The sequence below is a fragment of the Danio rerio genome, chromosome 7 (assembly GCF_049306965.1).
Source record: "Danio rerio strain Tuebingen ecotype United States chromosome 7, GRCz12tu, whole genome shotgun sequence".
NCBI lineage: Eukaryota > Metazoa > Chordata > Actinopteri > Cypriniformes > Danionidae > Danio > Danio rerio.
The window spans coordinates 21,481,730-21,506,269 of NC_133182.1; the positions used below are offsets into that span (position 1 = coordinate 21,481,730).

Genomic DNA, 24,540 nt, shown 5'->3' on the forward strand with positions numbered 1-24,540 from the left:
TGTCCATTTCCTTCCACGCTCTCTGTTGACGTCAGTTTGATTTTCTATGAGCAATTTAAGAGCAAATAGAAAGCCCCGCCCCCTACTCAATATTCCGTTTTAGTTTTAAGTACATCAACATACTAAAATATAAGTTTTAGCAACTTCCAGTTTATTCAGACTTTAAGGAGCCACAGGTCAACACAAGGCTCCTCAATAACAAACTGGCCCTGTTAGCTTTATCATAATGGGTTGTCTTCATTCATGAGTGGTTTTAAAGGGCCATGAAAACCCCCTATCCTAGCAGGGTGTTTTCACACCTTTAGTTTGAAAAAAGTAAGAAAAGTGGGTGAGTCCAGCTTTGTTTAGGTTGGAGTTTCCAACAGCGAAGAAGGCAAAGGGTTTGCATTAAAAGGGGTGTTTAATTACGCGTGACCCAAAACCCAAACACATATGCAAGAGAGATGGACAGGAATTTGGTAAGCATCGATTTAGTAAGCAGCGTTTACAGCGGATCTGAGAGCTGTAAAAAAACAGTGGAGGATTTTTCTCCACCAGATCCTCAGTCACATTATCTAGTTGATGACAATGCAGGTCCATTGCCTTATCATTTTAAACCTTTCAACACAAACACGCCCGTGAATGCAGGAGAAAGTGAAGATGCTCCTGACGAGGTGAGTATTGAAGTCTTGCAATGTTAGTTATTACTCACAACTGCATTTGATGAAATAAACAAATAACTAGTAAATACACCATTGTGCCTGGCACAAATACTGCACTGCACTGAAAAAGTGGACTGTTGTAATCTTAGCATGCTGCATCTGTTGTGAAGACGTCAGTCTGGTACCCCACCTCACAACGCACTTCGGATTCATAGGACAGATGTTGTAAAACTGTTTAGAAGACACTGGACAATTGATTTTCAGTCCATAATATTGTAGTAACATTACTGTAAACTACTTAGTAACTTCAGTCATTTCACTAAGTAATGTTTTCCAAAAACATACTGTTGACAATACAATCTGACTTCTCCATCTGAATATTGTAGTTATATTACTGTAAGCTTAGTAACTTAATTCATTTTGACTAAGGTATGTCTTTAAAAAGTGCTGTTGATAATACTTACTAACTTTTCCATCTGGAGAAACATGAACAAAGAACTTTGATAACACACTTACTAAATCTGTAGAGAATCAACATAAACTGAAATTGCATCTTTTTTAAAAAGAAGACGAGTGGCAAATCCGAATTTCACCATTTCCAGATTCAAATGCTCTTGGATACACAAATGTTTCTTACAAAGGTATTTATTTTCTGTTAGCAGACCACTGTAATCCACACATGTGGGTTCTCACACGAGCTGTGCTTTCATCTCGGGGAAAAGAAAACAAAACTATTTTTCGGCACACTTATAAATGCAACACTGACGACCCATGTCTGTGAACAATTCTTCTTCTTCCACTTGTTTGAATAATGGTTGGCAACACAACATGACGTCTCTCTGAACGCTGTAGCAGGTAAAAACAGTCTTCGAAGCTATGTCATGCATATTAATGAAGTTGCATTTCGTTCACAATAGAGCGCGCTGATTGGTTTGTAAGTGTTTCTCCTGAATTAACGCTGAAAGCTCAATGATGTCACTTTGTACCGTCCAGTACAGACATCTAGTCTCCATGCTGGAATTTACACAATAACCTTATTGCTGTGATGCAGCTTTAAAATTTATTTTCAAACCGGATGAACGAATTTGCTCTAAACAACACAAAAAACAACCAATTTCCACTTTCAAGTGAAATAAATGTGTCCTAATAGTTTTTTTAGCAATGTGGGACCAATATATGACTTCATATATTCATGTCAACATCTCAAAAATGCATTTTGGTGTTTTGTGACCCTTTAAGGGCAAAGATCATACCTTTGAGGGTGAATTTCTACTTCACATCTGTTCTAGCGCCTTAGAGGCTAAAGCAATGTTCCATCCCTCATTACTATGAAAATGAACCGCCATCAGCGGCTATGCTTATTCAGCACCTGATACATTTACCACCAATACAAGTTTCCCTTAAACAGTTTTTGCTGTTTAGTGGCAACAAGGACTTGACACTCATTAAAAGCCCTCCCTGACCAACTCTCAGCTGACTCGTAGGTGTTTTGAAAATGATGGCGTAGTCAAAACAGCAGCTAATGCTAATTGCTCCAGCTTATATGATCTCATTCTGTTCACAGTTGGATGGCTGCTGTGCATTTACTGCAGTCTTTTGTTGGTTGGTACTCCTGTCTAAAACTGCAGGTTTAGCGTTCATGTTTGTTCTGATAGGTTTTTGTTTTTGGTTCTGTTCTCATTCATTCTTTGTAACCATTTTCACGTGTCTCATCCTGATGTGGGTAAAAATAGAAGAGTGGGGCTGTGGAGGGGGAATATGTGTTTCTCAGCTCTTCCTTCTTTAATGATGTGTGTTTGTTTGAGAGAGAGATGCAGGTGAGGTCTGACAGACTGTTTTATTGATGCTGTCAAAATCATTTGTTTATCTGTTTAGATCCCTTCCAAATATACCCCTCTTTTTATCGCACTCTGTAATGTTAGGAATAGTATTCTATTCTTATAGTTTTTGCTGCATTTGTTTCCAGTCGTGCTCCAGCTAACCTGGCTACAATTTTCAAGTGAAACTAAAGACCTTGATTGGCTTATTCAGACAGGTTTAATTAAAGCTGAAACTAAACTGGGACAAGAATTGAGGAATCATTTATGTGCTAAACAACAAATGTACAGTGCATCCGGAAAATATTCATAGCGCTTCACTTTTTTTCACACTTTTTTTGCCTTATTCCAAAATGGATTAAATTCATTTGTTTCCTCAAAATTCTAGACACAATATCCCATAATGACAGTGTGAAAAAATATTTTTTAATTGTTGAAAATGTATTAAAAATAAATAAAAAAACTGAAAAATCACATGTACACACAGTAAGTATTCACAGCCTTTGCTCAATACTTTGTTGATGCACCTTTGGCAGCAATAACCACCACCATGCTTCACTATAGGGATGGTATTGGCCTGGTAATGAGCAGTGCCTGGTTTTCTCCAAACGCAACACCTTGCATTCACTCCAAAGAGTTCAATTTTAGTCCCATCAGATCAGACAATTCAGTTTCTTATGGTCTGAGAGTCCGTCAGATGCCTTTTGGCAAATTCCAGGCAAGGAGTGGCTTCCGTCTGGCCACTCTACCATACAGGCCTGATTGGTGGATTGCTGCAGAGATGATTTTCCTTCTGTAAGGTTCTACTCTCTCCACAGAAGAACACTGGAGCTCAGACAGAGAGACCATCGGGTTATTGATCACCTCCCTGACTAAGGCCCTTCTCTCCCGATCACTCAGCTTATATGGTCGGCCAGCTCTAGGAAGAGTCCTGTTGGTTCCAAATATCTTCCACTTACGGATTATGGAGTTCACTGTGCTCTTTGGAACTTTCAGAGCAGTAGAAACTTTTCTGTAACCCTCCCCAGCCTTGTGCCTTGAGAAAATCCTGTCTCGGAGGTCTACAGACATTTCCTTTGTCTTCATGCTTGGTTTATGCTTTGACATGTACTGTCAACCCTGGGACCTTATATAGACAGGTGTATGCCTTTTCAAATGGTGAACTCCAATTAAGCTGCTGAAACATCTCAAGAATGATCAGTGGAAACAGTATGTACCTGAGCTGAAATTAGAACTTCACAGCAAAGGCTGTGAATACTTTTGTACATATGATTTTTCAGGGTTTTTTATTTTTAATAAATTTGCAACAATTTCAAAAAATCTTTTTTCACATTGTCATTATGGAGTATTGTGTGTAGAATTTTGTGGAAATACATCAATTCAATCCAAAAGCACTATGAATACTTTCCGGATGCACTGTAAAACATGAGGTCAGGGGAATTTTAGCATACTGCTGTTTTTTATTGGCAATTGCGATATTATAATAATTATAATGATAATAAGGATTAATAATAATAATCCTTTATAACAAAGTATTTTATTCTGACTGTATAGTGTTTTTAGTCATAACCATCTAAGGATTTTTCAGAGATTTTCAAGGTTTACATCAGGACTCTTGGCTGGCCATTTCATTATTTTAGTTTTTCAGTTTAAAGGAACTGCTTTACTCGTTTTCTGAGTTACGGGGTCAAAGTCTTGCATAAAAAAAATGTATTACATGGATGATCAGCCTTTCTATGGGAGTTGAATGAGTACATGGTATTATAAAGACGCAATTTTCAAGAAATCACATATTTGTAAAGACCAGGTTTTTTACTTTGGTCTTCATTTTCCAACAGCACTTCTTTATGTAATAATTAATGAGGACATCACTATGCCAACCACACAAAGTTGTGTTTTTAGTAGTTTTTTAGTGCTTTGCAGTACGCAGTAAAACCACACTAGCATTAACTTTAAACTTCATTCCACCAGAGTACACCGTATACAGCACTGTATTCAGTAAGGTAGCTTTCTGTTATGAACATAGCCTATTTCTCGCTCTCTCCTTCCATTGCTTTCGCCCCTGCCCCTGTCACTGTCTAATTCTCTGTGGGTTTGGGCACCTGTGGTGATTGTGTGACTGTGTGGGTTTGGTGTCCTGTTGTTAGCATATGAGTGTGTGTGTGTGTGTGTGTGTGTGTGTGTGTGTGTGTGTGTGTGTGTGTGTGTGTGTGTGTGTGTGTGTGTGTGTGTGTGTGTGTGTGTGTGTGTGTGTGTGTGTGTGTGTGTGTGTGTGTGTGTATGTATGTGTGAGTCTAAATCTCTGTTGGTTTATATCTCTAGATGCTTTTTGCCTAGTGCGTGTAGTACTTTACTGTTTGGGGGTCCATCTTGTTCTCCACTCATTCTGTGACTCAAGCTGCCATTTCTATTTGCATCCTCCCTTTCTCTCTCTCTCTCTCTCCTTCCTTCTGTCTCTCCATCTCTCAATGCCTGTCTCCTCACTCTTTCATATCTGACTCAACACCCCCCTCTTTGCATATCTATTTCTGGTGCCTATCTCTATCTCTCCATGCAAACATCACCTCACCCTGTTTCCTCATTACCTCCACTCCATATAACACACACACACACACACATACACACACACACACACACACACACACACACGTACACGTACACACTTGAGTCCTCCTCTGTATCAGTCTCTCACTGCTGTATTTCAACTCTGCTTGAATCCTCTCCCACAGATGATTGGTTCCCTCCTCTTTAGAAATCTAACCTTTGTCATTTGCTTTTGACCCTTTAGGAGTGTCCCTTAAACCCAAAGGCAGTGAGTCTGGGAGAGCTGTACGGTGAATACAACCTTTCCACCAATGAGTGGACAGACGGCGTCCTCTCCTCACTAATGAGGATGGCCTGTGCAGGTATAGTGTTTGTTTCATTTTATTTATTTTTGTTTTAATTTATTTTATTTTTATATTTTTTTTTCGGTCGATGTCTGAGTGGTAAGCATGGTTGCCTCACAGCAAGAATGTTGCTGGTTCGAGTCCCGGTTGGACCAATCTGTGTGGAGTTTGCATGTTCTCCCCATTTTCTTGTGGGTTTCAACTGGGTGCTCCAGTTTCACCCACATTTAATTTACATCATCACTCAGTCATAATAAGAAAGGGTTCATTGGTACAAAATTATTCAATCTTTTCAGATAAGATAATGTACACATCATTCAGAAAATGTGTATTTTTTCACATTTCCACAGCATATGTCCAAGCAATAAGTTCCGTGACAAAAATTAAAAGGAATGAGATGGCATTTGGGAATTTTAGATCAAGTAAATGTATTGCTATACTCTTCCGTTACACCCTCTTCTTGTTGACAATCTTTTTCCTTAGTGTGCTTTATAGCTAAGCATTTTACTGTAGCCTCTGAGAAATGACTAGTAGAGGACAGGTCAAGCCAAGCAATGATTGGACTATCCCCCCAGGGAACCCTGAAGGCCCTTATGACCAATCTTAAGCACAAATATAAAAAAAGAGAGGTGGATTCAGTTCTGGACCTAACAAAGTTTTTGAAAATATAATATACCATTAGGGGTGACATGGTGGCACAGTAGGTAGTGCTGTCGCCTAACAGCAAGAAGGTCTCTGATTCGAGCCTCGGCTGGGTTAGTTGTCATTTCTGTGTGGAGTTTGCATGTTCTCCCCGCGTTTGCGTGTGTTTCCTCCGGGTGCTCTGGTTTCCCCCACAAGTCCGAAGACATGCAGCACAGGTGAATTGGGTAAGCTAAAATTGTAAGTAGTGTATGTGTGTGAATGAGAGTGTATGGGTGTTTCCCAGTGATGGGTTGCACCCGCAAGGACATCCGCTGCGTAAAACATATGCTGGATAAGTTGGCGGTTCATTCCACTGTGGTGACCCTGAGATTAATAAAGGCACTAAGCCGAAAAGAAAATGAATGAACATGCTATCAGAACGAGAAATTTATAAATTCCTTTCTGCATCCAATCTTTTAAAACTCTTGAATATCTTTATTATACCTAAGAGGTGTATGCAACATAGACTCATTCTGAAAATGTGTCCCTATATACGTTTCTGGAGAAGGCAAATTATGCAATCAGAAGTAGGTATGGCTGCATTTCGTCTTTAAAACGAACACTGTGTTGTGGTTTGACACCATTCCTTTTTGTGGTAGCAGCCGACTGCTTATCTCCGTATGGACGGCTTTCCCGCTGTTACCAGTTTGTCCAGTTGCTCGCGGTAAATGTGAGCAGACATTGAGATGCAGAGAGAAGTTGACTGCAATGACGAGGTTCGAGTCCGACGAAGAGGGGTTCCAGAAAGCGGGTAAAGCAAAGGTAAAAAAATAAAATAAACAAGTAAAGAACAGGCTGAGAATGTGGTAAAATCTGAAAATGTGGTAAAAATAAGGGGGCTTTTCTTTTTCCGGATTGCTTTTCAAAACACTGTCGGCTGGGTTTAGGGAAAGGGTGGGTTGGGGTATCGGTCGGTTGGTCAGTCAGTCTGGCGACAGCGACCTCTGGTTGATTAACATTAGTTGATTTACGTGCGAATCAGCCTCTAGCGTATTTGCGAAAACAAAAACTGCAAAGAAACGAACCTCCTGGGACATATTTGCTGCTCTCAGAAATGAATATAGGGCTACATTTTCAGAATAACTCTTGGTTGTGTATATCGGTGTACCCATACCCATACCATACTCATAGATGTTGAATGTTTTTTCTATCAGTCTAAAATGGATTTTGTTTTGTTTTGTTTTGTTTTGTTTTTGTTTTTTGTTTGTTAATTTAATTTTGTTTCATTTGTTTTTGCTTCATTGTTCTGTTAATCTCTTCTTTGAAGAGGAAGGCTTTGCAGGTTTGTTTTGTCTACTTTTTGTGTTTTGTTTTGTTTTGTTTTGAGAATGGCCAGTATGTACATTTCTTTCTTTGTTCTGTGCTTCTTTGTTCTTTTGTTAACTTTTTTAAAGCATTTGTAAACATTTTAGTATACCTTCTGTTAGCTGTGTAAATGTCAGCTTCGCTTGAGTTTAAAGATTTGAAACCATGTGTTAGATTTGGATTCAGCCATTTGCTTGGATCACACTTGCAGTCAAATATATGTGCATATAAAGACAGCAGTCTGCCGTAGATTTCTGCAGCAGCGCTCTTTAATCGTTGCTCTCATGCTTCTGTCTCCTTCACATCAATACAACACCAAATGCATTTGCCCCCAGAACTGTCAAAACTTGTTTCAGAAAAACAAGCTCAGGTGTCTCATTAAAAGAAGAAGCTTCTCAGTGAATTTGTTTTGCACTCATAGTATTGATTTGTCTTAAGTCTGAAAGGGTATCATTTTAATGGACATTTTAATGGTAATAATTGTAACGCTGAATGATTTGCAGTATAAGTAAAGTTTAAAGAAACATGACCATGCTCTTGTTGGGACATAAAATAGTAATAATAGAAAAGATGTTGCCCACAGGTGCCATTTTTTTTTATTTATTTTTTTTATTGTTGTTATCTCAGTAGCTTAATGCTGTTTGACTTTGATATTAACAGCACATGTGGCATCTCACTACAAAAATAATACATAAAAAATAATTGGAATATTTATTGGAATATATTCCAATGATAATTCATATTATGAAAATTGGAACACCCATTGTCTGTTACAGTAATTAATCACAGATATATTTATTCTTGTAACTTGCTTCTCGAATGACATGTAGTGGAAAAATGTGTTGTGAATGCAGTTTCGATTTTATATTAAGGCTTGCGTTCATCTAGAAGTTGCTAGAAAGTTGCTGAAAGCAGGTGTTCTGCGACATCAGCTGAAGCTCTGTCAGAGACAGAGGAAAGATAATGGGTCAATGAATCCTGATGTGACAAGAAAGAACAAATGGATGACAACGACATAAAGAATGAGGGAAAATGACTTCTAGAAAAGTTTGCTGATTAGTTTTCTTTTTTTACCATCCCGTTCAGCGTGGTCTCTACCCACAAAGCTTTTCTCTGGAGTATCACAGGAAATCACATAGCTTGTTTTTTTCCCCTTAGTTTTTCTCTTTGATCGCATTACAGCCTGCTAAAGCAGCAGGGATTGGCTGTGTTTGTGTGTATTTTTCATCCTTATTGTGCCTGTTTTGTGTACAGTCCAATATGAAGTTTGTCAATCTGTCTAAAGTAGACTTAAAAGCCAATCACAATAGGTACATTGTGGAATTCTGATATTTCTTAATTATTGCTTTATGGATGCATGAGTCTTTGGCTAAAAAATAGACTATTTAATTTAATAGTTTTTTTAATAATAATAATAATAATAATAATAATAATAATAATAATTATTATTATTATTATTATTATTTATATTATTATTATCGAAATTAATATTAATATTATTTTTACATATTTAATATGCTCTTTATTCCAGTGTATCTTGGTCTATTGTCAGTTGCTGTGACATTCATCTGGTCTTTTAGTATTTTTGATGTTGTCTGTATCTGTTTTCACCTCTTTCACTTCTATTTTACTTGACTTAACTAACATACAGTACGTCTTAAATTCCATCACTTTTCTTCTTTCTCTCTGTCACAAAAGATGCTGAACAATGAACGTGAGGATCCACAAGCAGTTTAGCATAAAGTAACATAAAGTAAATCCAAAATACATGCTCAAAACACAGGCAATTGTTCAGGGGTCTGTCCTTCGTACCTCACTTAAATGATCTAACATGAATTGGCTGATCCTGGATTTGTTTATCTAGATAACTGATCTCTGGCTAATTTGGTTCTTCAAACAAGTTCGTGAATCAGATTAATATGTCTGGATTAACTGATCTGAGATCGCTGCATGTGTTGTGAAGGACAGATCTGTCGATCCTCAAAATCATGATCAGCAGTGAGATGATTGGCTGATGGCACAGCAGGGTAATGACATCATAAGATTAATATTCAATTAAACATGTGAGCAAAATCACATCAAATTAGCAGTAAACGGTTTGTTAAATATGACACGCAATTGTTATTAATAACTTTCCACATTTGTTGTGAGCTGCAGGCTTTACACTTTCCTGGTCAAGAGTATTCATCATGTATTTCAATGCATATCAATGTATTTAGTTCTACATTTAGAAAAGATTTTCATTATAGTAGCCTAGGCCTACTCAAGTTTTTTTTTAAATCAGCGTAAGGAATAACTGTATAAATTAATTTAGCATCAAAAAAGCATTTTGATATCGGTAAAGGAATCAATCACCGGCATATTAGCGATCAAAACTTGTGCATGACTGCATAAATTATTATCCTTCTTTTAAAAAAAATGGAATATTGTGCATGTACGTGTTTGTGTCTAAAAAGTTCATATCAATAAATTTTTCTTTGAATCACCAGGTGGCAGTCTTTGTACTTTTATTTCGGAGATTGCAGATTGCATTAGTTTTTTTTTTATTATATATAGTAAAATATATATATATATATATATATATATATATATATATATATATATATATATATATATATATATATATATATATATATATATACACACACTATTTTTCCAAGTGTACATAACTACTGTAAGAAATTTTCACCAAACTGACCCAATCTAATTCTATACGAAATGAACCTGCTTCTACGCACATTTTAACTACCAGAACTGTTACTGTGACAACAAGTCTCAAATCGTCAATATCCAAATCCAGCTAATTGAGTAATCCATGTACAAAGAACAGACCCCAGGCAAAGAATGAAAACAGAAAACAGACAAGGCAAGAGAAACCAAAAAAGTGCTTTGTAATGTTTGCTAGGCAAAACAAGCCTTCTTAACGTGTGTCTGTGTGTGTGGGGGGTGAATATAAAGTCCAGCTAATCAGTCCGTCATGAGTTACCAGCTGTGTGTTTGTAATCAGGGGGAATCAGGAACTGGTGTGCGTGAGAACACTCTCTGACTCTTTCTGCTTTATTTTATTTGGAAATTAATCTGAATTATTGACTAATAGCTGCAGTACAAACATTTGCAGCTTACTGTACTTAAGAATGATAATAATGCAAAATTTAAGAATGGCTGACAAGGTATCCACTCATAATGGCTGCAAATCATTTCTCTCATGTGTAATATTACAGAGCAGTTATTTTTGCTGAAGTTATTGAGCAGTTGAGCTCCCAGATTCTAATGAGTTAATCCTGTTGAATTGTTTTAACCTTTAAACATGTTTTGTCTAAGCCTACCACTGACTACTATGAAAATCCCTCAAAATATGTTCTTCTTAGTGTTGTATGGAAAGACATTATACAGAAATTGAAAATGATTTCTTGACGGTTTACCCACTGGAGTGTATGCGAGCTACTCTACTCCTTTGATTCTGTCTGACTGAGCCAAGACTGTGGCGTTCCCCAGATGCCTGTGTTTCTCTCTGGACTTCTGCAGTCTCTTCCTCCCCTCTGTTTCCCTTTTAATGTTATAATAGTCTTCATTGGCATGACGAGCAATGGTGCATCTGCCAAAGAAAATGAGTCAAGGAGAATTAAAAGGAGAAAAATGCTGAATAAAAGGGAGAAAAATATTAATTAAGCTGTACAACAGACGTGCTATATGGAAGCCAGAAGTAACTGTTCACATACTAGCATTTAGAGACATGACAGGGTGATGACAGTTGTGTTTTTAGGTCGACTAAAAGGTGAAATAGACAGGTTGCTTACAGTACCAACTATATTTCCTGCATTGTTAGAAATACTGGACTGCCTGTATCCAGTTTTCACTGAACTTTGTTTATTGAGTAATAGTGAAACCCCAGCTCTGACTCTATTTCGTTTGGTTTGCTAGAAAAACAGCCATTTATCTTGTTTCTTTGTTTATTCTGCAGTGTTTTCAGCTTTCTTGTTCCTTTTGCTAGGTTGTTTGCTGAGTATGGGCCTAAGAAAATGGCCATTTTTCAAAGAGGACAGGTGTACATTTCTGGGCCAGATAACATTGTGTGTTACTTACAGATGACTTATTTGTTTAGTTTCATTTGTGTTTTAGTGGGGTTCAGTCTAATCAAAGAATTAATCTGTTCTTGAACCTGAAGGCCATTTTTTTCTTTACTAAAACAGAAAACTTTTGTATGCAATTCAGCCACTTTATTCTCATGAAAAAGCCATTTTGGTTGCCAAAAAAAAACACCAACTTTTGAAATGTCTCTTTCTCAAGCGTCTCTTTGTTAACTGCAAAGCAACAATGGCTGGACACAAAACTGTATGTGCGCACAAGCATAGGCTGTTTCTCAAAATGCATTCTTCAGTGTTCTTGCATCCTTGTGTTCACATGTAAAGTCAAAGTTTAGTTTAAAATTCAAGACCGCAAGAATGGAGGATGCGTAAAAGTTCCCGGATGCGTTCTTGATATTGAGGATGCTTGGATGCAGACTTGAGCTCAAAACTCACTCAAGAAGTTGTTGGAATATGTACTAATTTCACGCGTGTTCAATAAAAAAGGTCAGGAGAAGATTTGATTTACAGAATTCTGGTAATCCTCAATGCAATGCAATAATTACATTTAGGAGGTGCACAACAGTTTTAATTTCCTAACTCTAGCTTTTATACACAGCTGATGTTAACAGGTGAAGTTTAGTGGGATTTGTCACATGTCAATCCTTCTCCAGTCCTCTGTTGGCCACACCCATACTGACGTCATCTTTTTCTACGAATTCTCTGCATAACATTTAATATTTTATACAATCAGGCCTTTGCATTTCTATCAGCTTCATCTACTTTTGTAAAAGTGCTTCATTAGTATGCAAGGCATCTCACACTCATGAGAAGTGATTAATATTTCATCTTAGCAATAACAATGCAATTGTTTAATGAAAAGAAAAACAGACAAAAATAATAAAAAAACATATTTTTTCAACAAAGTACCAGAAGTTATTGCGACTGAATAAAAGAAGTAGGAAGCACAGCATTCTATATACCTGTTTATTATTAAAGTTCAGAGATGTCACTTATTTATCTCAGGAGTTGCCCTAAATGAGGCAGTGAAAGTAAACACTAACATGAAAATCTAAATAAAAGCGTAAACAAATTAAGGGTGTTTATTTGCTGAAATTCATATTAAAATATGTTTTATTTTTATTGTGCAAAGGATATTTGTAAAGTTTTTGTGCATGTTATATTTGTATATTGAAAAGGATAAAAATAATAAATTGTTGAATGAATGCTGTAATGTTTCAAAAGTTTTCAGTTAAAAATATGTGAAGGTCGTGTGACCATCAGGAAGAACACTGCATCTGATTTCTCACAGGACGTGTTTCGTGTTCTTCTGAGTTCGTTCTTCCAAAATAACCCGGCAAGTCCGCTCACCAAGAGAACAAAAGTTTGTTTTTGTTTTTTTGTTCTTGTAATTGAGAAACAGTCACAGTGTTTCTTTCTTTACAAAGTAACATTTATTGGCCTGGGATGTTTAATTATTTTAGTATTTTCATGGACCTATGTGAACAGACATTATTTTGACCAAGTGGTCGTCTGTATACAGACTTTTCTGAAACTCTTTACATTTTTTTGTGCAGTTTTGTTGTGTAAATGTACCCTCAGTTTGTAGTGAGAGGCTTGTTTTGTTTTCTTTGCTCAGCTCTTGAACTTACAGCATTTTATAATGCCACGTTCTGAGACCACTAAGTTGTAAGTTGTTCCAGGATTTAATTGCCTGTTTTGTGTCCTCATAGTTAATGGATATAAGCCTAATTATACCCTGCTTGCATTATTTCTGGAGTTATGTTTACTGTCCTCATGCAGAATTCAACAGGCAAGCTCTCAGTTGGGTGTTTTTCCTATTTGGCGAGTTTGTGGTTTGTTAGTGGACCTCACACCTCGCTGCCATAAAAAAGCAATGGCCTCAATTACCGATTGTAATATTTTCGGCCTAATTTTAATTGAAATCTCTACAGGACATTGCCTTTTTATGACAGAGTGGGCCCTGGAAGCCATTCCTCTCAATTCTTTCACCGCAGGGTTGATGTTGCCTGTGGACCAGAGATTCTGCCCTAATTGTACTTTGATGAATGTGTGGGATAATTGGAAATGAGTATGTTTTTTTATGCATGTACGTCTGGATCTTGAAGGTCAAAATTCTACTTTCTAATTTGAAGTTTACTGCCAGGGCGTATGGTGCAGGTCTGTCAGTACTGTTCTAGTAGGTTCAACTTTTGCTTTATCCAAGATCATAACCAGCTCCTGCGTATAGATTAAGGAATTCTGAAGGAAACCAGAAGCTTTAGATATTTAGATGACGTATGGCTGTGTCTGGAATGGTTGAATATCTACAGTACTCAGCATAAAGTACACTCCTCACAGAACTCTCTTTTAAATTCATATTTTCTATACGATGCTTTACAATACTATATTTGTGCATACACATTTGATTAGTCAGGACCAAAGCCAAAACTGGAGCTAATATAACAAAAAACTGAAGATCACAGTTTAAAGACCAGCAAACAATTTAATATGTTGGGGATAAATAATAAATAACATTTTAATAAACAGAAAATATAACTGTCTATAAAACTGTTGTTGAGTGCACTAAAATTATTGGCTTGATTGGAGAAATGTATAAAGATCTTAGTTTTCAAAAGGGGGTGTACTAATTTTTGCTGAGCACTGTATATTTGGTTATATTACCCCAAAGCTTCATTCACTAACCCTCTTAATAAACAGCTATACTTTACAAATACAGTAATAAATAGGCATGAAGTATAGATTTGAATTTAATCAGAATGTCTCGGTTGGACTATTTAAATGCCACAGAGTGATTTTTACAATGTTTTAAATCAGTTGATGGTTATTGCAGTTTAACCGTTTAACATTGCAGTTTATATGAGCAATATCACACTAGTAGCAGTGCGCTGTGGTTGTAAATTGTCACTGGTGGGAGACGTGCATTGGCACGAGGCAGCAGGCCCGCACCAGTGACGATATACAGCCACATTGCACTGCTACAAGTGTGATATTGCGTTTATACTACAGTTCGATAATAAAAGTTGGCATAATCGTCTGTATAAAAAAGAAAATCAAACACTGACAGTCTCAAAACCTTTTTGTAAGAGGAACTGCTTTCTTCTGTCATTCCTTCACATCTGCATCTGACATTAGAACAGCAGAAACCGTTGTTTATTCAGCTAGTATTTGAATGATTCTCTAGCGTAATATCTAGAGTGATGAAGAAAAAGGTGATTTTGCTTACATTTTAAGATTATAAGGCTGAACGGCATGAAATGCCATCTTGGTTTCTAGAGATTTTCTAGTATTTCTCTGCAGCAATATTACTATGGTCTAAATACAGCACTACAACATACAAAAGAGAGAGATTGACTTAGAAAGTCATTTACCTGTTAAATAAGGATTTGATCAGTTGTAGTTTGAAATTACGCTGTTTTTCTCTAAGGGCTTGTTATGCTGTCTCTGTTGCCATCTTGTGGATGAACATCGTCAATCGTCTTTGCTCAAAGACAGGCTAATGGCCACCGATGCTTTGTCTCTCATAAAATATAAATATTTTAAAATAGACATTTTCCTTATAAATAAACTGCATAGTTGCAATCTAAACAACTACATGCTTAACTAAAAAAGCCTCAAAAGTACATTATGTTGTCCAACAGGTGTACTTGTCAAACTGTTGAGTGTCCTCTGCTTGTTGTTGTATGTGGGCGTAGTAATACACAAGGGTGAAGTGAAGAGGCTGGACGAGTGCTGTTATTTGCAGAATATGGCACTGCTATCAGCCAATCAGATTAAAGAACCAGACAGAACTGTTTTATACATGGTTATATTACCTCAAAGCTCCATTTAAGGTCAATTCTTTAATTCTCTTAATTATTAAACAGCTATGCTTTACAAATAAAGTAATAAATAGGGATGAAGTATAACATCCCGTTTAACATTGTAGTTTATACAAAAATATCTCATTTCAGAGTCCTACGATCAGGCAGTCAATATTAAATACTCCAGAGAGTTGTTTTGATGTCAAGTAGATATTATAAAGTTTTTTAAAAAATCTTCAAATGTTTGTGTGATATTTATTTCAATAAATGGAGGTATAATATGATGTGCTGTAGTTTTGGTATTAAAAAGTCGATTTTTTACTTCTGCCCAGCAGATTATCTGCTTTTTCGAGGAATTCTAAGAGTCTGGTATTGATTACTACAAAACAGCCTTCCCTGGTTACTTCCCACACAAATGCTTTAGTCGTCATTATGGTTAAATTCATTCCCCCTTCAAGAGCCATATTGAATAGCTTTTGGAGAGCGGACTGGAATTACAACATTTAGCTGTAGTGCATTTGCTTTTTAATGCAGTCGTTTTGTCTTAGCTCTCGCGCGGTAATGCACAGATCTAATGGATTCTGATCTGAATAGCTGATTCAGACACCTCAGGCTGTTTGTTTATTTAATTTTGCCTAGAACTCTCTTTTTCTTCTGCTTCCTCAGCAATTAAATTTTCATTTAGTGTGTGCCTTTCTTCTTCCCCATAACTTTAACCTTATTTGTCAAGTCTGTTGCCCTCATACTGTACGATAAACTCTTTCCTGAACTCTGTGGCCATTTTGACTTAAAAGAAAACAATGAATCAGTGGAGACCAGCCAATAATAATCCAGTTTTTCACCATCCAGAGTGTTCTTTCTTTTTAGGGCCTCCTTCAGTTTCTTTTTTCTGTTTAAATAAAGATTGACTCACCATTTACTCACCCCTAGGTTGTTCCAAAAATTCCAGCAACTTAAAAAATAAAGGTACTGAATTGAATCAGTAACCAATCTACATCATATTTACACAAAGAAATGGTAAAATTAAAAGTTAATGCAAGTTTTTTTTTTTCTCTCTGTTAAGACAAAAGAAAATGTGTTGAAGAATGCTGGTAACCAATCATGTCAGGTATTTGCAAGTTATTTGATTGTATTTTTATTTATTCTATTAAATAATAACAATAATACTTTACATTTATTTAGCTCTTTTCTGGACACTCAAAGCACTTTACACATTGTGGGAACCTCTAGTGGGCAAATTTGGCCAGGATGCTGGGGATAACCCCCTACTAAGGACCTCAGTTTAACATCTTATCCGAAAGATACGCAGGGAGGTTTGGGTATTGTTTGGGGTTATTTTGATACCGCTGCTAAATCGATACTTTTAAAACGGTACTGGTGCCAAAGGGGTGCCTGAACTGATACCTTAGAGCCACAAAATTATGGTGGATGACTCTAGAAAAATCTTTCATTTGACAAAATCTTTTTTTTTTAAATGTAATAGAACAATATAAATGAAGTTTAAAGTAAACATCAATTCATATTTTATATATTTGAATTACATTAATATGTTTCCTTTGATCTTTGCTGGTTAGCATGAATTTAAGATATGCATTATGAAATTACATTAGTGGAAAGGCTGTCATCGAAATACTGAACTCTTTTTTTCTAGGGTTGGGGCTTGTTATGTTTATATGGTTATTAGTAATTTAATGGTTTGCCTTAATCTGATTAAGACAATAATATAATCAAGGTGTTTACATAAGTTGCTTTTTGAATGTTCCTTTCATTATCCCGTCTTACATGTTATAGATCGATTAACGTCATTGCGTCACCACGCTATCCATGTTTCCTCTAGAGTTTCATGTAATTTCAGGTGTTTCATTTTTAATTTTCAACTTAAGCAGTTTCACTTTCATTCAGGAACATTTATTTCACAGGTATTTGATGTAAGCATTAAGTAAAGACTGGTGGAAGAGTGCTCTTTCAATGGGATTTGATGCAGCACATTGAATGGAAAGAACAAATGCCTGACATCGCCTGTCCGTATTCTTCAGTTGTTTAGAATTAAATGTTTAGGGATGGTGTGACAATGCGTACCTGTGTGCTATTGATGCACCCCTTGATGCCTCTTACGTCCTTGTCGCAGCACTAGTGGCACCGAAATTCATATCCTGATTTGGTCCGGTACATACCGGTTACACAAATGTACCTGTGCTATAATGGCACCGGGTTTCGGTACCCAACATTAACGCAGGGTCCATTTTAGAGCAATGTTGCCCAGATACTCTTGGCAATGTTGCAGTTAGCAGTCAACCATGTGAGACAAAGGGCAACTATTTAACACAACAAAAATTCATTGTTCCTGTTCGTTCCCAGCAGCTTGCTCCAATCCCCGATTGTACAGTTTAACATTCATTTACAGCTCTCACTAGCTGAATGCAAGAGCAAAAGTATATAGTGCATCCGGGAAGTATTCATATCGCTTCACTTTTTCCAGATTTTTTAATGTTACAGTCTTATTTGAAAATGGATTAAATTCATTAATGACCATGTGAAAAAAAGATTTTTTGAAATTGTTGCAAATTATTAAAAAAAACCCTGTAAAATCACATGTACACAAATATTCACAGCCTTTGCTCAATACTTTGTTGATGCACCTTTGGTAGCAATTACAGCCTTTTTGAATATGATGCCAAAAGGCAAGCTTGACACACATGTCTTAGGGAATGTTTGCCCATTGCTCTTTGCAGTACCTATTTAAGTGACGGTGTATAGCCATTTTCAGATCTCTCCAGAGATGTTTAATAGGATTTAGGTCTGGGCTCTGGCTGGGCCACTCAAGGACATTCACAGTTGTTGTGAAGCCACTACATTGATATTTTGGTTATGTGCTTTGGGTCATTGTCCTGCTGGAAGATGAACCGTCGCCCCATTCTGAGGTCAAGAGCACTCTGAAGCAGGTTTTCGTTCAGGATGTCTTTGTACATTGCTGCATTCATCTTTCCCTTTATCATGACTAGTCTTCCAGTTCCTGCTGCTGAAAATCCCCACAGCATGATGCTGCCACCATGGTTTTAGCCTGGTGATAAGCGGTGCCTGGTTTTCTCCAATCGTAACGCCTAGCATTCACTCCAAAGAGTTCAATTTTAGTTTCTTCAGACCAGAGAATTGTGTTTCTAAAGAGAGTCCTTCAGATGCCTTTTGGCAAATTCCAGGCGGGAGTGGTTTCTGTCTGGCCACTCTACAATTCAGGCCTGATTGGTGGATTGCTACACAGATGATTGTCCTTCTGTAAGGTTCTACTCTCTCCACAGAAAAACGCTGGAGCTCAGACAGAGTGACCATTGGGTTATTGATCACCTCCCTGACTAAGGCTCTTCTCCCCTGATCACTCAGATTATATGGTCAGCCAACTCTAGAAAGAGTCCTGGTGGTTCTAAATATCTACCACTTACGAGTGATGGAGGCCACTGTGCTCATTGGAACTTTCAGAGCTGCAGAACTTTTTCTGTAACCTTCCCCAGCTTTGTGCCTCGAGACAATCCTGTCTCAGAGGTCTACAGACAATTCCTGCCTTCATGCTTGGTTTGTGCTTTGACATGCACTGTCAACCCTGGGACCTTATTTAGGGCCTTTTCAAATCATGTTCAATCAACTGTAATTAAGCTGCTGAAACATCTCAAGAATGAACAGAGGAAACCTGAGCTAAAAATAGAGCTTTGTGGCAAACCTATGTACATGTGATTTTTTTAGTTTTTTTTTTTTATATATATATCTTTTTTCACATTGTTTTTTTACATTGTTCATAAACTAATTTAAACCATTTTGGAATAAGGCTGTAACATAATAAAATGTGGAAAAAGTGAAGTGCTATGAATACTTTCCAGATGCACTGTATATCATATAACAGAAGTCAAGCGAAATAATGCTCAACAAAGGAAAATAAAACTAAAAGAAAGAATACAAAACAAATAAGCAAAAAACAAACACACCAAAATTATTATTGTCGGCATTGCAAGGATTAAATTACATAAAAAGTTTTGTGTTGACACGTGACAACTTGTTGGAATAATAAACTATAAGTTCACGCTTCTTTACCTCAATTTTCAGACTTTTTCTGACAGCTCCAAGCTGATTTGCTGCTAGCATTCTGGTTGGAGGAACTCAAAAAATTGCAGACAACCATTCTAAGGGATCCAGATACAATTTTGTTGCCCATTCTAAATGGGAAAGTAGACAAGCAACATTACTCTAAAGTTGTCGCATGTATCATCACCTTTAGGTATAAGCAACACTAGCTAGAGGTGTTGTTTAGTTTCTGCCTGCTTCTTCCCTTTAAGTTGATGTGTGATATGTGTGTGTGAATCCCTTTCTGATGTCATACTGAACCTAAGCCTTCTAATCATAGTTTTGTGGTGGCTCAGAAAGGTTTGTGTCTGTTGTGCACGTCTCTTCTTCTCTGCTCAGAGAGTGAAGAAGGCCCAGAGGAGATGTGACACTTCTGTATCTGTGTGTGACAGGTCTGGTGTTGTACGTTTACCCAGCAGCCAGCGGGCCTGCTGCTTCCAGACAGAGTGTATAAGACAGATGGGTTGCGCTCTGTGTTTGTGTTTATTGTTTTGAGTTCAGTAAATGAGACACACATGGGCAGATAAAGGGACAGGAAAAGATAAATGATCAATTAGAGGCTTCACCGCAATTGCCTGCAAGTCTCAGCGGTGTCTGCAAAACCAAAGCAGAGGAATGAGACTGACAGAGAGAAAAAGAGAAAGAGAAAATGAAAAATAGAGAGACAAAAAGATCCAAGGCGTATTAGAAAATTCACATTCATTCTGTGCATTTGTGTGTGTGTGTGAAGCACTAACACTTCCTCTGTGTGTGGCCGAGCTCAGATGAGAAGCCTGATGAGAAGTGGATTGTGTTTGACGGGCCAGTGGACACGCTGTGGATCGAGAGCATGAACTCTGTAATGGACGACAACAAAGTCCTCACACTCATCAACGGAGAGAGAATCTCCATGCCCGAACAGGTACTGGTGCCAGACGACTCTCGGCACACACTAAAAACCTCAAATGCTGCCCTGCCAGCGTTTTTTTACTTCTGATTCCGATACTGTGCATTTCACATTACTAACCGATCATAGAGCTATTTATCATTTCTTTCATTTATACCGCTCTTCAGTTTCATGAAAAAATGCCTGAGTTATATTTTGTTCTAGTATTAAAGAGGGAAAAAAATTCTAAAGTTTTCTTTTTTGCTGTATAAAGCATTTAGAAGTTTAGGTTTGTTTTATTTATTTAGTTTAAAATGAAAATACAAACAGACATTTCTAATGTTACTAAGATTTCTCTTACAATTTATTATCTAAAGCAGTGGTTCTCAAACTTTTTTACCAAGTACCACCTCAGAAAAGAATTGTCCAAGTACCACCATTATGACCAATATTAAAACACAGTAGCGTAGTAGGCCTAATTAAGCAGCTACAGCTCTGCACAGTTAAAAAATGAGGCAGATTCATTCCTATTATTAAGAATATGTATTATTGTCAGCCATTTTAAACATTACACATAGTTTGAACATCAACTGTGTTTGCAGACAAAAAAAAAAGTTGAATTAATTTAAATAAAAATGTGCTTTTAAAAGTCACTGTTCTTAAAAAGTATAAAGAAAACGGTTGTACGCATAGTAACTTATTCATCAAAACCTGGAAATGTTGTTGTCATTCACTCAGACATTTAAAAAGAATTTATTTTGGAGCAGTGATCACAATACCATGAAACCATGATATTTTTATGCAAGGTTATTATACCGTCAGAATCTTATACTGGCCCATGTCTAGGCATGCCTCTTTCATCTCGTTTTACGCTTGAACAAATAAATGAATGCTTAAGTCTATTTTACTGAATGTATTGTAATTACAATACAACCTTGTAAAATTAAAAATATTCACATTAAGCTTTCACCGGAAGTTTATCATTAACTTGAAAAACTTAAATTAATTGCTGAAATTTAACCCTCTACCGCCCTCTACCGATAAATCTATAAAAAAAAATGTTTGACTGTTTTTCTTTTCTTAAAATGGCTGAACTTGAAGTGCTGTAAAAAAAATTAGATTTTTTTTTAAGGTACTTTATGAAATGTTGTCATATGGCAACAACATCCAACAGTGGATCTAACTTAGAAATTTCAAATTTAAAACTTACTTTAGAATTAATCATTTTGTTAGTTGAAATTATTTACTTGGTGTTGGAGTATTATAAGCTTTAACACAGAACATATAAATGACACCTTATACACACTTTCCAACAACTTATATTCCAACAGCTTTCATTCATGCCATTATTTTTTGCTGAATACTATTAAAACCAACCTTAAATTGTATTATCATTTATATAACATACTGTAAATATAAATATTTCCACCAGTAAATATTATAACAAATAAATAACAAGTCTAGTATATCCTGATGCATCAGAATAATGTAGCTACTAGCTAACAATGTTTATATATATTATACTGTACTATATACTATACTACACCTGTCTTATCTGCCTCTGAGCTAACTTAATTGAACTGTCTTTATCAAATGTCCAATCTACATCATTCTCATGGTCACTAAAACCCATCTAACCCTCACTTTCATCTGCAGGAAGAGCTAGTTCTGTCCTTTTCTTCTTTCACTTACCATAGAATATGGTGGTGCTCGCTAATACACTGTTCTCTGTATTCATATCCATTCAAAAGTAGTATTGCCATTAAAACTAGATTTTATCCTTAATGCAAATGTCATTAACATACAAGTAATCAACATTATATTACTAGCTTTCATGTTGTTATTGTTACAACTTAAAAGTTCACAGTTAGCTAACTCGTTCCAATATTGCACGTTCCACTATTGCACAGTGTTGCAATTTGGTAACACATTTGATCGATTTACAAAAAAATAATTTGACAAAACCTTTTTGAGTTGTGAATATGTCATCATAACTTACTGAAGGTGATGTTTCAGATTTTTTTGTGGATTTGACATAATTTGATCTTGTTTTTATTGCATTTACATTTGCTTTCAGCAACTACTCACAATAAACACCAGTTTGTCAGATATCATGCCACAGAATAGCACAGCATGTCATGTGACTTAACCAAAGCACATCATTGGCTACTCTAAGGTCTTCTCTTTCCAACAATTTTTTTTTTTTTAAAGCTGGTCTTTAAGAAACAGTGGCAGGCAAATTAACATAAGTATTATGTTGCCACATGGTGACACCGTGCAGTAGGTTAAATAAATGAACATTATAATACTAACTTCTTGTTCATTTTGTTTAGTGTAAAATAGGACACCACTATGTTCTTGACAGGTTTCATGAGATTCACCCTTGAGCTATTCGGTTGGGTTCTAATGAGAGTGTGTTTTTTAGGTCTCATTACTGTTTGAAGTGGAGGATCTGTCAGTGGCGTCTCCTGCCACTGTGTCTCGCTGTGGGATGGTTTACAGCGACTACTCTGACTTGGGCTGGAAGCCTTATGTTCAGTCCTGGATGGAAAAGCGGCAGAAGGTTTGGGATACAACATTAAACTTAAGTATCTGTACTGTTAAACATTTGGCAAAGTCCTGCATCTTCTCTCTTGTTGGCTTTCAGGTTGAAACAGACCTCCTCTGGCAGCTTTTTGAGCGCTACATAGACAATACTCTCGCTTTTAAGAAGACTCACTGTAAGGAGCTAGTGGCCATCACTGAGCTGAATGGAGTGGCGTCGCTCTGTAGACTTTACCACTCTCTGGCAACTGCAGAAAATGGGGTCTGATCACATTCACCTTGATATGTTCAGCCAGTATTACAGCTATATTTGGATCACATGACATTTGGTCAACATGAAATGGGCTGTTATTCTCTGAAATAACCAAGAAGTACCATAAAAGTGGACTTCCGAAGCCATATTATGTGCAATTATTAGTGCTGGGCAACGCAAAAAATCTGAAGAAATTTCTTCTAAAATCTGTTCTACAGCAGAGTTCATAGAACCAAACTAATTTGTAACCCCTGCAAAGCTGAATTTTATTATTTACTGAAGTACATATAGTCTGAACTATTACTTAAATCAGCTTTTCTCAATCCCGGTCCTCATGAGCCACTGCTCTGCACATTTTATATACTTCTCTTGCATGTGTATTAAGAGCCAATAAGCGTTGGTCGATTAAAAAAAATCTAAATAATAATTAAAACTGCGTTAAAAACAAGCAATGAAATACTTGTCGGCATTCATTAATTAATGCATTGATGTGATAAAATTGGTGAAAAAAACACACAAATGACGTATTTTTAATATAAAAAGTAATTGTGGACTGATTTTTTTAACCTTTTATCACAGACTTGGACATGTCAAAGATTAGTAACAACATTGGCTTTGATACAATGTAAATCTTCATTTTTTTCTCACTAAATTTACTGTTGGTGGCTGTTTTTGTTTTTGCATTTGATGTGCATAAATACACAGTCTTTTACTCTACGTAGTTCTGAGAGCTGAGATGCATATTTAGATTTTTCTCAGACACATCAAGGTAAGTGCACAAAGGTCACTCTCACACACTCGCAGGCACACACACTTTTTTTAAATCTAAAAGGTTAATGGTATTAACTAATAATCAACATCACAAATTACTAATTTTATCTCTTCCTAAAAGAGAAAACCACCAACAATCAAAAATTATTATATGGTGTTGTGGTTTTGCAATCAAAAAATGTGGTTATAATGGAAGTCAATGGAGGTAAAAAAAAAAAAAAACAGCTGTAAATTAGGGAGAAAAAATGAAAAATAATCAAAACCAATGAATTAAAGGCAATGTTGTTTCACATGTCCAAGACTTTGATAAAAGGTCAAAAAATCCAGTCCAAGTTACTTTTTTATATTGAAAATAAAAAAAACTATTTACTAAACCACACATTTTTGTGTTGTTTGTTTTACCTAATCAGTGACAGTTTATGAATTTGGCAATTTAATTAACAGATTTATGCAATTAAAGTTGAAAAAAAAAACTTATCTGATGCATTTTTACAGCAGTTTAATTCAGTGGATAATTCCATCCCGAACATATCTAAAGGGTAGTCAATTTGCCAAGAGTGCATCGTTGTTGTTTTTTTAAAAGTCAAAGCATTTTCACAAAATATGTCAAAATAAGATTTGTCACCATAAATCATTCTACTAGCTGAAGCACAGAGAAAGTTATGGCCAAATTAGGATTCACAATCACCCCAGAGTGGATGAAAACATCCCAAACAGCACATAAGGGTTAACATCTTACATAGCTCTAGTTATGATTTCGATCATTCTTTAAGT

General features: G+C 36.3%; 2 protein-coding genes across 2 annotated transcripts in view; both read left to right on the plus strand.

The window, feature by feature from the left end:
- Nucleotides 1–24,540, plus strand: part of efnb3b (ephrin-B3b) — an 888,832-nt gene that overhangs the window by 542,660 nt on the left and 321,632 nt on the right. The gene's annotated exons all lie outside the window — the stretch shown is intronic.
- dnah2 (dynein, axonemal, heavy chain 2) overlaps nucleotides 1–24,540 on the plus strand; it is a 306,887-nt gene that overhangs the window by 180,648 nt on the left and 101,699 nt on the right. Inside the window, exons 43-46 of the mRNA XM_009303124.5 lie at nucleotides 5,247–5,364; nucleotides 20,098–20,234; nucleotides 22,624–22,761; nucleotides 22,846–23,004. Of these exons, the coding sequence (XP_009301399.2) occupies nucleotides 5,247–5,364; nucleotides 20,098–20,234; nucleotides 22,624–22,761; nucleotides 22,846–23,004 (552 nt within the window). The remainder of the gene's footprint in view (nucleotides 1–5,246; nucleotides 5,365–20,097; nucleotides 20,235–22,623; nucleotides 22,762–22,845; nucleotides 23,005–24,540) is intronic.